The sequence below is a fragment of the Sebastes fasciatus genome, chromosome 6 (assembly GCF_043250625.1).
Source record: "Sebastes fasciatus isolate fSebFas1 chromosome 6, fSebFas1.pri, whole genome shotgun sequence".
Classification (NCBI taxonomy): Eukaryota; Metazoa; Chordata; class Actinopteri; order Perciformes; family Sebastidae; genus Sebastes; species Sebastes fasciatus.
Window position 1 is genome coordinate 14,820,619 of NC_133800.1, and position 16,353 is coordinate 14,836,971.

Genomic DNA, 16,353 nt, shown 5'->3' on the forward strand with positions numbered 1-16,353 from the left:
AAATCATATTCCCATCTGCGCATTTTCCCGACAACCTATCTTAACCTTAATTATTTGAGGTCAATGCCTAACCTTAACCATCTCACGAGTTTCCCCAACTCATGGGTTACCTCTCTAGACACGATCCGCAGACAGCTGCAGCAAGTGACGCAGTAAAACGAGCAATGCGCAGGTAATGTAGTATATTGAGCGACCATTAATGAAAGTTGCGTGGTATAATAACGAGTATCAAAAGTAAGAAAGTCCATTACTGGTGGGCGGGCGGGAGGGGAGATGGATGGGTCCAACAAACACAGGTCTTTCCCCCAGGAGACCGCTGTACATGTCTCGTGTGAAACAAAAAGTCAACGTTCACTTACATAGTCATTTTAAGCCAAACCATGATGTTTGTACTAATCCTAACCCAGTAGATTTGTTGCCTAACTAAGTAGTGTTGTTGTGTTTTTTGATTTGTTTACAACGTTTACCATGTGTTTAAAACTAACCACGACAATAATCTGGGAAAAAATATCTTTCACTCGAAACGTAATTGAGAATACAGTTTAGTTGTACGGGAACGTAATTGTAGGAGACAGGGTTGGCTGTGAAAGCAGTGCAGAGAGATGAACTGGAACATCATTTCTCTTGGCGACACATCCCTGTATCCAAAAGGGTTAAATCCAACATCTAACTAAAGCAGAAACTGAAATAAACAGGTGTAGATATGTTGGTTTCCATCATTTTTGAAATTCAGGTACATGTGCATGTAAGACAAAACGACAGAACCCGTTCTCTCACTGCGTCGTCAGTGCCAATGCTCCGACCAAAAAAGGAAAACCAATGTAGGACACCAATGACATTTTGGCATGAAATATTACATTTAATTTTGATGCAACATAAACATATCTGCCTTTGTGGAGGAATGCATTAGTTTTGAGTTCCACTGTGTTAACATGAAAATGAATGTAATTTGATGCTAGAAGGGACGTCATACGGTTAAATATAATATTTCATCCTACAGTGTCATCTGTGTGTTTTCATGTCAGCTGGGGACTAAAAGTAAGTGCAAAAATTCATAACAGAAACACAAGTATGCCAAACTTTTCACAAATGTACACCTATCTACATCCTCCATGATTCCCTTGTTTTCCTTCAGTGTCATGTCAATATAAAAGTATGTCAAACAAACAAACAAAAAAGTGTGAATAGACAAGAAGATAAAGATAGATGTCACCGGATCTGGAGTTGTGCTGTTGAAACCAGTAAAGCCCCAGTTGTTTCCATTGTTTGCTAATGCGAAGCTCACGAAGCTCGTGTTGCCGGGCATAGACCAGCGGAATTACCAGAGGCTTAAAAAGTCCCAGATCACTCGGTGTCTTATTTTGTTTAGATACAGTGCTTAGAGCATTCATATCGTTCTCTTAAGAGAAGACAAGCGTGGAATTGTGGGTCTCTGTAGCATGACAGTGCTTCACATCAACAAAACCACTGCTGTCAGCCGAGGGAGGTGAGGGGAAAGAGGTAGATGAAAAATGGAAGACGAGTATCAAGACGAGTGGATACTGTCACAAACATTTCTATCAATCACAAAACTGCACACAACCCCAGAATATTTCTCTTAGTCCTAAAGTGTCAATTCTTATAACAAAGTTTACTTGTCAGCTGGGGAGTAAAAGTACAAGTGTGGGTGAATGTGCTTTGTCAGGTCTGGACTTTTTTATCTGACAAATGGGAACTAGGGGAGTACACATGCATAAAAAAACTGATTTGGACAGCTTGGAGAGTGGAGATACACAAATCATATTTCATCTCTGTGGGTATATATATAGCTGTTTGTCATACTATACATGTTCACAAAAAATGTACCTCTTACTAAATGTTAAGGCTGTGTATTGGCAAGGATCTGGCGATACGATACTTAACATAATACAGGGGCTACTATTCAATTATTGCCATTAGGGCTGTCAAAATTAACGATAGTAACGCATTACCATAAATTCATTTTAACGCCACCAAAAACAGTTTTAAAGCTAGAGTGAAGATACATATGAAACTACAAAACCTAAGGAATCCATTGGTACCAACCGTGTTATAATAGCTTCACGTGAAGGAGGCTAAATAACGCTCCAAACTTACACTAAATTTTGGCAAAGAAAAACAGGCATGGCCATATTCAAAGGGGTCCCTTGACCTCTGACCTCAAGATAAGTGAATGAAAATGGGTTCTATGCGTACACACTGACAGCTGTTGTTGCCGTTTGGGCTTGGGTTTGCCATGTTATGATTTGTCATGATATTTTTTTATGCTAAATGCAGTACCTGTGAGGGTTTCTGGACCATATTTGTCATTGTTTTGTGTTGTTTGCTCTAATTGCAATTTATTGCAATACTGTAGGCAAGGTGGTATACTGTGATTTTGCAAATGAAATAAAGCATTGAATGAGTTAATCTTTGGATGTAAATGATTAATTAAAAATCAATAGTGTTTTTGAGAATCATAAAACATAAAATTACTATACTCAATTTCTTACACACATACTAAATGTGATGTAGTGGTTTAAGCATGGTTCACAAAACATGTAGGTTTCTTTTTTGCAGCGAATTTATACCAGAAAATAGCTCTGAAAAATTTATATTTACTACAGAAATGTTTGGATAATAACTTTGCATTCATTGATATTCGTACATTCAAATAATGTAAGATTTCATATTGCTTGCCATACCTCCATTCTCAGCAGTTGCCATGTCAACAAAGATCTACAAAACAACCTACTTGATAAACTGTCATAATAACCAATATTAATTGATGGATAAAACTGCATAAATAAGACCCAGATTATAAAGGAAAACACATAATGTTCCTTTAAATGCACCACTCAGAACAAGTTTGGAGAATTTTGTTTACAACAGCCATAACTGTATTTGTCAGAGCACAAATAAAAGTGATGTATCAGCAGAAGCGTAAACACGGGAGTTTTTCATGTTATCAAATCTGGAGAAATGGTGGAGGAGAAAACAGATGATGATAAGCAGCTTTTCCACAGAAGTGACAAGGAAAGCAGAAAAGCATGTTTTCTAAAAATGGATTTCCACCAGTATAACAAAAAGCAGACAAATGCTGAGTCAATCTACACAATGTCAACAAATTAACAGGCTTGTTGTAATTAACTGGATTTGTTCTTAATTAGAAACATTTACAAACATATCTTTGTGTTGTTACATATGGTGATGTCAGCCATTTGATTCAACGTTGTCATAATTTGACTCGGACAATGCAATGGGAACAAAATAGTCTGGTGGCCATGTCGTCAATTAAAAGCCAAAAGATGTGTTTCCTGCCATTTCCACATTTCCCTCACTGTTAAACCCACTCAGTCTCTTTGTCATATATTGTTTTCCATTTCCCTGTCTAGCTATCTCCCACTGTGCTTTGACAGAAATACGTAGATGAAGAAAACAGACACAAACAGTAATGGCACAGCCAAAAGTGTGAAGACTTGATGTTTTTGAATGAGATGAACCAGAGATGGAAAGAAAAAAGCTGGAGAAGCATACATATGTAAGAAAGCCAGTGAGTCAGAGACGGGGGTTTTTAAGGCTAAATGGTTTAGAAAACGAAAGCGATAAGGGAACAGGGGGAGAAGCACTCAAAAGCTTTGTGGTGTTTAAATGTGATCAGTGACAGGTCAAACAGACAGGCCTTCAGGGAAAAGAAACAGAGGATACAGGAAAAAGTCAACGCTAGCTATTATTAATTCATCAGTGCCACGGAGGGAGAGAGCCTGACAAAAGACAAAGGCTTGAGGTCAGAATAGATACATCCAGGGGATGGAAAAAATAACACAAACAGCCCTGCAACAAATGGATCTGTGAAGTGCAGAATGTTTTGTTGCATATTATTGTTTTCTCTCCTGTATGTAAATGATACATCAAGAGACACAAGTTTGGAGCTCCGTTTTCACAAACATCTGCTCAGCTCAAGTGTTTGAGAGCCACTCGCTGAATGCCGACCAGCTCCAGGGATGTTGTTCAGTAACTGACCCGGCGCTATAACCTACCACCTGCGGAGGAGCTGCAAGTGAAAACACTATTTCCCTACAGGGATTATTAATTCAGGCTCTGTAGCTTCACCACAAACCTTATATAGTGACTGCTGCTACCTTACTATAGCCACTATTTTAAAAACCAGCAAATGTGTTGAATGCCAAATATATTCCACAAAGGAAAAAATTCAGGGATTACATGGGTGTATGCCATTTCTTAAATATTTGTGTAAAACTTAAAGGTCCAGTATTATGAAGCTTTTTTAATAGAAAGTAAGTCTGAGTAATGTGTTATGTTAATAGTTACATGCTGCTCAAAGGCTGATAGGGGGACAAATTAAAGGAAAAATGGTGGAACAAAATTCAACATAATAAATAGAGAGTAGATGCTTCTATACAGGGATGAGACATCACTGAATGGTTTGATAAGCAGGAACATTATGTAAATCATAAGCTATGGCCTTCATAGTCAACAGCGGCCGGTTTAAAAAAGATAATTTAGGGAGTTTTCACAAGCTAACATTTAGTCAGTTTTAAACAAACTCTGGTGCGGTTAGTTTGGGCAGTTGTGAAATCAGTAATCATACTCTGGTGCGGACCAAAACAACCTTGGAAACGGTCCGAGACAACCTCTCGCAAGCGGTCTCCAACTGTTTCCAAGCGAACCAAAACGCAGGCTGCCTGTGCAGGCATATGTTGAGATAGACACAGGTTAACAAGAGGTTAACATGAGACTTCTGCTGAAGTCTGATGTGTGCTTGACAGAGAGAATATACAGTATACGCTAAATAAAGTCCACAAAAATAGTGACCTGAAGTCATTTGAGATAAACTGGATTAGAGATTTGTGCGCACAGCAGATCAGTGCTGTGTCAAAGTGAAAAAACTCAGACAGAAATAGATGACGAAAAAGACCAATTCGCTCCTTCGTACACGCTTCTCAGCAAATTTCTTTTTTTACTTGGTCTGCTTTAATTTGTGCACTGTGAAACTGAACCAGACTAAATAGAAAATGAACCAAAAGTATAAATTTCACTCTGATTCGGACTAGCCAAAAGGACTATGACTTGTGAAAGAGACCTTTAGACTGGTCTGTTGCATTAAACCAGTCTTCTTTCCCCTTAGATTAGTCCAATTCAAGTTGGAGTTTCACAAAAATCAAGACTTGCTTATTTTAAGGCTCCCCCCCAGGCTAACTAAGGACAAAGAGCCATGTTTCCATGGTAACAATCAGTGGCACCTGCTGACCAGTGGCACAAAATGATAACAAAAGAGGAAAACACAGCTCATAATTTGCTAATATTGTGGAGCAAGTAAAGACAAGGGGAAGCGTTTTTAGAGACTGCAGTGAGGACAGTTTTAATTTTTTTCGTTTTCATTTGCCCGAGGGGAATAGACTGACGAGTTAGCAGAAGCACTGACCCTGCCACATTAAGAAACTACAGCATCTCAGCTCTGCTAAAGGTCTGTTGTATGCTTCTGGAATAGTTTTGTATTTTTACAATTGAACATTTCAAGTAAAATGTCCCTGTAATAGTTGTTAAACATTTTCTGCAAGAATCTAAACTGTATATAAGAAGTGAACAAAGTTGCTGTGACGTCACCCATTGATTGTTTTGAAGCCTCTCATTCGACAAATCAGTCCTACTTCAGATAGTCTAGACTAGACAGCTTTGTGCAACAAATTTAGACATCTATCTGAAGTAGATCTAAGCTACAGTCAGTTTATCTTCCTGAAACCGGCCCAGAATACATAGTATGCAAGCACAACATTCATCAAATGTTATATAAATATGCAAAACCAAAATCACGCAGCTTTCAGTTGAGTCAGATATTTAGAAATGCACTTCGCAGCCAGAACTCAAGATCTGAGGACATGGCATGTTATATTACCTGAGAGCCCTCATATAAATGATTACATAAATATTATTAGACAAGAGAGTAAAGTACGGAGACAAAAAGGCAGAAACAACATTGACAGAGTGAAAATGACAACAGGATGAGAGGCATTGTGAGAGAGGGAGAGAGCAAAGGTTGACTGAGTTCTTCGTCTACGCAGGGAAATCATCCAGGACATCGACAGAACAGAGTCACCGGTCTGTGACCAATTGAAGACACTCAACGCTTACAGTAGACTGTGCATGTACACATGTGTATGTGTTCGCTCTCGTAATGGCTCCCACAGTGACATTGATTGATCATCACAGTCCCTTCTGGTCCATGTTTGAGTACCTCTCCTGTGTGTGTATGTGAGTGTGCATGTATAAATGTGAATGTCAGTGAGCGGAGAGGCAGTGAACCGGGACATTCCAGGACATGAGAAAACGTCTACTTCAAATAAACACACAATCAGTCACACAAACAAACATAAGTGCATTCTCAGATACAGTACACACACAAAATGAAACATTATCTTTCACATAAACACGCTATTGGCCAATAAACACAGTTGTATATACGCACTAAATTGACACAGATACAAACACAGCTGTCTTGCATATCAGGAGTCACCGACATAGAAGCTAATTGACCTCCTTTATAAATCTTGATGGTTGTTAATAATTGAAATCGAACAACCTCAGTATAAGAGAGAGGGAGAGACGGATAGAAAGAGACAGAGAAAAGGAGCAAAAGAGATGGGAGGAGGAGGAAAAGGGTGAGAGCTTTAGCTAGGGAAGAATGTAGAGGGGAGTGGGAGTGATGCCAGAAAGAGGGAGAGTGGAGAAGAGAAACATTAGGAGGAAGAGAAAGGAGGAAAAGACGAGAGGAAATCAATACGAGTGAGATGGCAGCAAAGGAGGGAAAGAGGTCACAAATCACCCAAGCCAATACTGTGTGTGCCAATAACGTACGTGTGTGTGTGTGTGTGCATGTGTAGGTGCGAAGTCACAGGTCAGTGCTAGCAGACTAATAACCATTCACACTTTGGCTAATGGAGACAAAGTAAGTAACCTAGTACACAATATGTCATTAGCACTCTTCAAGGCTAATGGAGATATACGGAGGTCGTACGCACGTTGCTTAGAAATGCCCTTCACAATAAGATATGCAATCTAGACAAATTATGCCGGTTCTCACCTTAAGTCACATTAATTCAGAAGATAATGGTAAGCATGTTTAAGCACATGTCACTGCTAATAATGCTACTGTGTGGCTCTCTGGAGGAGGGCACGCTGCTTTTTGTTGTTTTGTTTTAAGTACTTGATTAAATGTTTCTTTCCTTCTTTGGCGGGGGTGCATGGAGGGGGCGGGTTAGAGTGGAGACCTCAGCGGCAGGTCGAGTTAGCTATGAGGAAACTGTGACAGGCAGTGGAGCTATTTAGGGAATCAAGCCTGTTCCAGCCAGTTGGAAAGTGACCTCAGTAACCCCCTAACCATCCTGCTGCCCCCTCCCCACTCCACCCTTGTCTCTGACCTTCACCTGGCTTACCCTCCCTCCAGATGAGGCTCTATGGGACCACAAGTAATCTATTGAGCTGTCATGAAACTCACATGTAGCTACACTTTCCATCCATTACACAGAAAACAACATGTCCATAATGACTTATTAGGGGTGTCACTTTTTATTAAAAATAAAAAAAAATGATCTCCAATCATGTGTTTGAATTCCAAATCCTCACTGTATAACCAGAGACGACCGTGCCATGTACTCCAGCCCGGTGTGGTTAGCAAATGTATTCATTCAGACTTGTTTTTTTTTTTTGAAGTGATAGCCCTTTATCTTATAATCTTTGACTGGATTGGTGCCTTCAAATGGGGCACCGTTTACCGTGTTCACGAGAAGAGTCCATATGAACGCCCCCATCTTGTGGTATTCACAACCTCGTAAGTGGAAAGTTTCTGAGAGCTCAGAGTTAATGAGTTGGGATGTGTTTGTTGACGTTGTCGGAAATGAACACGAGCTCACGAGTTTCATTTGAAGGCACCAGATATTACAAGAAAAAGTTGTTTTTCTTGTCATCGCTGGAAAAGTACCAAAAAAAATACCATAAATTATGGCTAGTTTCTGCAAGAGTGTCATTAATCACTTCGAGCAAGCCAGCGTGCACAATTCTAGGAGACAGGGACCACTAAATGAAATGGAGCAATTGTTATGACAAAGGTCCATTGTGATATCTTATGAACTCTAGAGTGCTGCAGGAATGACGTATTTGTGTAGGAAGTTGAAGTTAGCATCGCCCTTGATTCCTTCAACAAAAACCCAACAGAATTTTTCCATTGGGTTTTGGATTATTGCAGAAAATAAGCTAAATTTATGATACTCACAAGTTTCGTTCAGCAAGATAATCTCCACAAATGAACACCACTTTAAAAATGTTTGAAGTGTGAATGCAATCGCCAGAAGTAAAAAGCTAACGTTAGGCCATAAACTAACTACACCACGGTCGCATAAACGTGAGTATACACAACAAGGCTGTAAAGGCGGACGAGTCGGCGTGATGACGATTAGTAGTCTCATTTAGTCACTTGTTAAGTGGGATACAGTATGTACTGACGTATTTTATGTTGTAGAACAAAACGTTACAATCTCTTTAGCTTGTGTTACAGACCTTATTTCAAGCATCTAACTGAAATCACATTAAAAAAACTCATCGACTTCCAGACGAGGGAACCGGAAGTGCTAAAATGCTAATTAATTTCCGGGTTTTAGGACTCATTCCTGCACCACGGTTCTAGTCATACTTTTGATTACTTATGACTATCATTTGAAGATATCCTAATGCATTATGATGGCACTGTGATGCATTATCTGCACATTATGAAGGCTTATGTGATACATCATAGGCTTCATAGAGAGGGTTAGTTTTGTGTCTCATGGTACAAAGAGCATTGTAGATGTTTGTCTTTTAGTTTTGCCTTTCTTCCACATTGTTACTTTCATTCAATCTGTTTAATTCATCCTTGCTAACATCTAATAACTCATAACTCTAGTTTATTTTGTTTTTCCTTTCTTTTTCCATCACATGAAGGGAAAAAAATGTCCTCACGCACATAATTTTATGTTCTAACCTTTGTATGTCAATTTGTACTTTTGTTTGCTTTTATCTTCATCCCCAGGTTCAAACGAACAGTGTTTCAAGCTGAATTTACTTTTGCTGTAAAATAAAAAAAAAGGATGAGAAACATGGGGATGGAGAGAGTAGGAGTGAGTGAGAAAGAAACAAGCACAGCAGGATTCCTATCATCTTTCTCCTCAGTGTGACTCCCTGATATCTGTTGGCCTTTCCAGTCCTCTCAACGGCACCCTCCATCAGCATCCCTCCATCATCCCTGACTCCTCTCCCCTGCTTTCTTCAGGCTCAGGTTTTATCTACCTCTGCTCGCTCCGATTTCAGTCAGTGGAAATTAGACGAGAGTACAAAACAGCATGGAGCAGAGAGAAAGGAAGAGAAAGAAAAGGAAGAGGATGGGACAGAGAGCAAGCGAGAAGACCGAGATAATAAAAGCAGTATGGGGCCATAGCTTCTAGCTGTGTCAGTGGAACAGCAGGAAACAAAGAGGAGAAAACAGCTTACGGAGTTTAGGTTTCCACACAGATAAACAGATAAACAGTGCACACACACACACACTCACACATTCACCAGGCACAGACCTACAGCAGATTTCTATGTGATTCCCTACAACTATGTTGCATAATAAATATCTAGTATTCATAATCTCTTGATAATCCCATTGTCTTCTCTTCAAAGGTGACCTGAATGCTTTGCATAACGAGAAAAAGGCACGATGGAGGTCTTATTGTATTAGGATATCACGGTTTGATTTCTTTGTTGGATTTCTTTGCACTGCATGACTATCAGTTTAGCTCAGAGAAAAACGCATATATCAAAATAGTACACTTGCAGCAAAGTGTGTTCATTGCAAATTCTATGTAAAAAATGGAAAAAGATGAACACATTTTAAATATTAAAGCGCAAAGAGCAATTTTCCTGGAAAATGCTCCAGTTCCAGACATCTCGAAACCTCAACTGCTTCTTGATATTGCATAATGTCCCCAGTTTATCTATTTATTCAGTGGATTTTCATGTGTATATCTGTACGGATTATGGTGTGTTTAAGAGATTAAGTGTCCTGGAGCAGTACAAAGTAGCATGCAGCCAATCAATTTTTCATTAAAGTGACATTATGATGGCTTTGTACAATATAAATTAAGCATAAATTAAAGCATATCTAAAGCGGCTCAAAAATGTAAAACCAAATCTGTGTTTGAACCAGGCCTGAGGGTTATTTCAACAGGCAGGAACACTCATGAAATGATCAAATTTAAGTTTTTGCATAAAATGAGATATCGTTGGTTAACGTGGCTGCAAGACATTCATTGACATTTAAGTGAATAATGAATTAGACTTGATGTTCAAAATACACAGATGTTTTCTCAGCTGACTGGTGTGATCCTGATCCTTGAAAGACCTCATGGTGTCCATCACATACAGTACGAGAGCCTAGATCCACGGGTCGTTAATTGAACAGAGTTTCCTCTCAATAACGCACAGTCTGGGATCCAGCAGCTAGCAAATGAACGGCTGATGGGAGACTAATAAATGACTTGCAGCTGCGTGTGATGTCAGTAATGAACACTGATATGGGAGGAAAAACAGAGAGAATGGAAGAATGCTTATTGTAGACACACATACGTCATCTCTCACATTTCACTTGTGGAAAACCCCAAAAGACTTTGAAAGAAAGATGTTCTTTACATTTCACCTCTCCCACTTTCTTGTAGTCAATGATTTCACTCAACTACTCGTGTCCATAATGTAGGACTAATGTGCAGGTGTTTGTACCTTCTGAGGCCAGCCCAATCGCATGAAAAGGCGTATGAATGACACAATAATGTGCAAGACATTTAGCGTGCAATAAGAGCGCCGTTCTTGCTTTAGGTGTATCATTTGTTCGCCATGCATTCTGTACTGACTGCAATGTAAACGCATCCGTGTAAATATGCCACACTGAGGTGGATGGGTCCAACAAACACAGGACTTTTAACCAGGAGACAGTTTGTGATGTGTTTTTTTGTGACGTGTTTTCATTACTTCTGTTTCATTGTTTCCATACGTATTGTACTTAGTTTACGTACTTATGTGCAGCTCAACCATGACGTTTTGGGTTTGTTGCCACAACCTAACTGTGGACGTTACCGTAGTTCTGTTGCATGGCGTACACTACATGATATGCGAAAAGCGTAAAATGCATCCTCATGACAAGCAGAATTTGCGTAATATCGTGCTATTTATACGCCTTCCTGTGAGGATTGCTGAGACAAATGACCTAGAAGAAACACAAACATTAGATCCTTTTTTGCCTGTTATTCTGTCTGAAATGCAGAACCTCCTCAGGGCACATCATCCTTTAGGAGATAAAGAACAAGGACAGGAGATGACTCAAATTAAAAAAGAAGAAAATAGTCCCAAAGGTAGCGGGGTGAACTAATCAGAAATCAGGAGACAAAGTGCCCTTTTGCTCTGCTGTCCTCCATGTCTACAAAGTTAGATCGCCGGCTATGGCACACCAAGTCAAGGTAAGTTTCTTCCAAAAGCTTTGGTAGATTAGTAATGTGATTAAGGAGTAAATAAATGCACGCCATCAAAACCTCACATTCCTTATAATGTATAATGAGAGGTCAAGCCAACTGCCACTTGGATTTTGATTCCCATCTATTCTTGGTGTTACGGTACATGTGCTTTGAGTAACCTAACAGGACATAGCGGATCTAACTTCGCAGACACGGAGGACAGCAGAGCAGAAGTGTGCTTTGTCTCCTGATTTCTGATTAGTTTACCCTCCTATCTCTTTTTAAACTTGTTTCTTGTCTTTTCTTTTGAGTCATCTCCTATTCTTTTTCTGCTAATAAACACTCTGCTGTAAGGGAGTTTTGCAACACATCTATTGCAAGAGGTGTCGGAAAAGTCAAGGCGTGCAGATTCATCACTTGCTGTATCTGATTCGAGAGGTTGCAATCACAGAGCTGTGGTTGTACCGGGAAATGGACTAAAGTAAAAAAAAAAAAAAAAATGAATATGAGTAAATGTTGGTTTGCAACTGTCATTGTATTTATGTAAATATCAATCTACACATTTGTGAATTTTTTTTCTGTGACTTCACAGTGAAAATTTCAACATAATAGTTCAGATTTTTGCTCTACAAGCCCTTCATATCAAATCTACAAGCTCTCGCATTTCGCAACATATTTACCTTTATATTTATATCTATACATGCTGTTTCACCTCTCTCATGTTTACTTCTTGCAGGTTTTGTTGCATTTATTCTCGTCTTCCTGGACTATTCATGTGTGACAGGTAAATCAGGGGGAACATCAAACTGTACTGCTCAGTTGCTTCTGTCTCCGTCTTGGGTTTAACACTGTGGCAGACCCACACAGCAACACCAAAGAATACACACAGACACACACACACACACACAGACACACACACTCACACACACGCATACTGTATATACACACAACACAAATTTTGGCTCCAGGGTCTGCTTTGCAATACAAGGGGAAATCTTCGGTAGGCGAGTCGATGTGTCATCTTGGGTTGAGACGGAATCCAAAGTTCTGCTTCCTCATAATTGCAGTCCAATATACACACTGACACATATCAAAGAGTGAGCGCGTAAAAGATGTACTACGTATTTGGCTCACCTGCCTCAAGAAAAGAAAAAAAAACGATTCAACAACCGACGTGCTGATTTGTGCTACTGTTGACCCCACTGTGTATTTCCTTCTGCAGGCGCTATATATCAGGACTATTCAAACTGTTTTCAGCCTGTGTTTAATCACTGGCTCTGGGGACACAGGCTCATTAACAAGCAGGTGGAGAACCATAAGCTGAGCTCATGTCAGCCTTAAGTCTAAGAAACTAGGTTGTGTACTTCTTTGTCGTCCTGCCAAAGCCACAGCGTGATTCATCATTACCTAGCCAGCAGAATAATACCATGAGCTGTCAAGTGACAAGTGTGCAACTTTGGCTGCAGTCCAGTCCAGTACATCACTGTGGATCCTATTAAACTGTCCTGTGAACATCGCAGCGCAGCATCGGCGGCGGGGCAGCTGTGTACACACGTCTGACATGTGACCTCACTTTCGGCACAAATAACTAAACATCTGAATAATAGGTTTAACCTGTTTGCTTACAGTGCACCAGTGAGACAACCTGGGAAATATGTTGGCCGCATTTTCTGGATGTGTGACAATTTTAGATCACACAGAGCCAAATCTCATCATTGTCAGACACATAAAACATATGCAGGCTAAGAGGTCAACTTAACTTGAGAGGGGAAAAAAAGGACTTTAATTTATACCTGCGGGTCGGGACACATGCGCGCTCGCATATGCATACGTGTGGCCGAAGCCTCGTCTCCTCTGCCTGCTCGCCTTCACTCAAACAGCGCGCGCGTTCTCGCGTACTCGCTCCACCTCTACTAGACGTGAATGCGCGCTCACTACACACTGCAGGAGAGTTAGTTTAGCTCTGAGAATATGTAGTGAATGTACAGTGGACGTTTGTGCAGAACTAAATGCTGCAGCCTGCGCTGAGGCAGGAAAAGCCAACACTACTATCAGCAGTGATTCATGGAGAGACCTTCGTCTGGTCAGCTAACATTACTGCCAAGCAGCTGGAATATAGAGTGATATTGTGGTTTTAGCTGATGTGTGTCGCCTCACTGTGTTGAGCGATGCTCGTTCATGTCTATTTAGCGCGAGCAAGCGCAAGCTCGACGCTGACTTTCGTTGATTTCACGGCCACAGGTGTCGCTGTTAACAAGCATTTCTGAAAGTTACAAATAGTCCCTTTAAAAAGGACCAGTGTGTAACATTTAGGGGGATTGATTGGCAGAAACATAATATTATATTAATAACTGTTTTCTTTAGAGTATAATTAACTAAAAATAAGAATCATTGTGTTTTCATTACACAGGGAGTGGAACCCCTCTCCACAGAATCTGCCATGTTGCACCGCCATGTTTCTAATGTTGCCCAGAATGGCTAGGGCCGGAGTCGATAACATTACTCACTACCGTTGCCGCCGCTCTCTCTCTTACTTCATCACTCACTTTCCTCGTACACACACACTCTTTGCAGTGGCTCTGCTCCAAATGACTCTAGAGAGGGCCATTTGCATTTTCGCGTTGGCCACGGTAGCTCTCCAACACGCTTGGCACGCGGGAGAGGCTTCAGTTGGTTGCAATCTCAACCTCACCGCTAGATACCACCAGATCCTACACACTGTTTGAAGTGTCTGCTCACCGGGACACATGTAGTACAAACAGTCTGGGAAGTAAAATATGTTGTTGAAATATAATATGTATTAAATGCATGTACTGTATATCGTCATTTGATTATTACTATCATTGTTGGATGTTCACCAGCAAAGTGCAAACATCAGTCGCGCATTCATGCTATAAAACAAATTATTTTACTCTGAGTTGAACAGTGTTTCTTAAATAAAAAAAAAAAATGTCCTGACTAAACAAAAAAGTTTGACAGTCTCTTTACTGATACTACTCTGTACCTCTCTGCATGGCAGTTTTCATTTAATATCTCTTTCCATACATTTTTACAAGGTATGATCTGATCCGTCCACTTTCTATTTTACTCGTTGATTAGATCTGTGTACATGTTTCACTCACCTGAGTTTTCGTCCACCCTCTCCTCCACGGTGTGGTCTTTCTGATGGACCCACTCGCTGTTGCACTTGAAGTAAATCTGCGTGGCAGGCGTTGCTTTGCAGTAGAGATTGACAGGTTTGTTCTTGACAATGTAGCCTTCGTCGGGTTCGAACAGGAAGTGAGGTAAGGGCTCCGGAGGGTCCGAGGGGAAGGTTTCCGGGAGTTCGCTCAGGCTCAGGAAATCATCATCATCCCTCACTGCGGGAGGAGGAAAAGAGAAAGGTTAGAATTATGACAGTCACTGATGTTCAGTATTTTAACAGACTTCAAGATCAATCAGTCTTTGTTTTATTGACTTGCTTTGAGGACTAACAGGAACAGAAGTTGGTTCAGGGAGGAAATGCTGCATTCTTTCAATCGTTCATTATTGTTCTGTGATTCACACCAGTGAGCAGCATTGTCCCCTGAACTGAGTGTGTAGACAATGTCGTTCTCATTTGATCACTAATAATTGCTGTGTCTCAAGCCGGTGACCTGGACAGAGTACAATTTTCTTCCACTGAGCCATAAAATGCAAATTTAAACAGCACCTGATTGCCGTGTCCATTTGTGGAAACCCTCTGGCTATCAGAGTCATTTCTAAAAAAAAAAAAAAAGAAAGCCCACAAGATTCAGATTTTTGCTTCTTCCTCCGCAAACCCATGCAGAGAAGGGTATTATGGGTAACCAAAGGTTGCAGAGGCTCACAGAAGAGCCAACACACATATCCCAAAAACATTGTGCTGACATGCACGTCATTTACCTCCCCCCATGGGATCCCGATGCATTAATTACCAGCAAACTAAAACTCGGATATGGTCATGAATGTTAAAATAAGTTAGCACAGTGTAAAAAGATGTATTTGTACCATCGACTCCTGACTCTTGACTGTCTACAAACAATTCCTCTTTTGTGGAGCAATCGTAGACTGTATATAAGAAGTGGGCATAGTCACCGTGACGTCACCCATTGGTTTGTGGACTGCTGCTGCTTTCGCCATCTTGGTTTTTGCAACCAGAAGTGACACGAGAGGGTGGAGCTAAGTACAACTGAACGCTGAATAAGACATTTTTAGGTGACCAAAATGTTACAATTAACTTTCATAAAATGAAAACACACTGTGAAAGGGTTAAAGTTGCAAGATGAAAACACAGACAACTCCCAGAACGGACAGAGCCGTGGAGGCGACCTGTCAATCACAAGGTAGCCATGACTTAAAGCATACCCTGCTTTATGGTCTATTTGACTCTAAATGGGACCATAATTTACTAAATGAACATCATGGTGTGGTGAAGAAGACTTGAAACTAGCGATTGAGACCATAAATTCATGTTTACAATGTTTACTGATGTAATAAATCAAGTGAGAAGTAGGCTCATTTTCTCATAGACTTCTATACAATCAGACTTATTTTTGCAACCAGAGGAGTCGCCCCCTGCTGGCTGTTAGAAAGAATGCAAGTTTAAGGCACTTCAGCATTGGCTTCACTTTGCAGACCCTGGAGTTACCCACTGTGTTGCACGTGCCACAAACTGAACCACTATTTTAGCACACTTGCATGCAAGAAACTGACATACAATCAGACTTCCTTTTTCCCCCCGCTGGCTATTAGAAAGAATGCAAGTTTAACACACTTCTGCATTGGCTTCACGCTGCGATTCCACTGAAATTACTTTGTT

General features: G+C 40.4%; 1 protein-coding gene across 2 annotated transcripts in view; it reads right to left on the reverse strand.

The window, feature by feature from the left end:
- LOC141769103 (netrin receptor UNC5C-like) overlaps positions 1–16,353 on the reverse strand; it is a 231,106-nt gene that overhangs the window by 102,802 nt on the left and 111,951 nt on the right. For both annotated transcript variants that reach the window (XM_074637823.1, XM_074637824.1), the window contains exon 2: positions 14,657–14,893. In XM_074637823.1, coding sequence (XP_074493924.1) covers positions 14,657–14,893 — 237 coding nt within the window. The remainder of the gene's footprint in view (positions 1–14,656; positions 14,894–16,353) is intronic.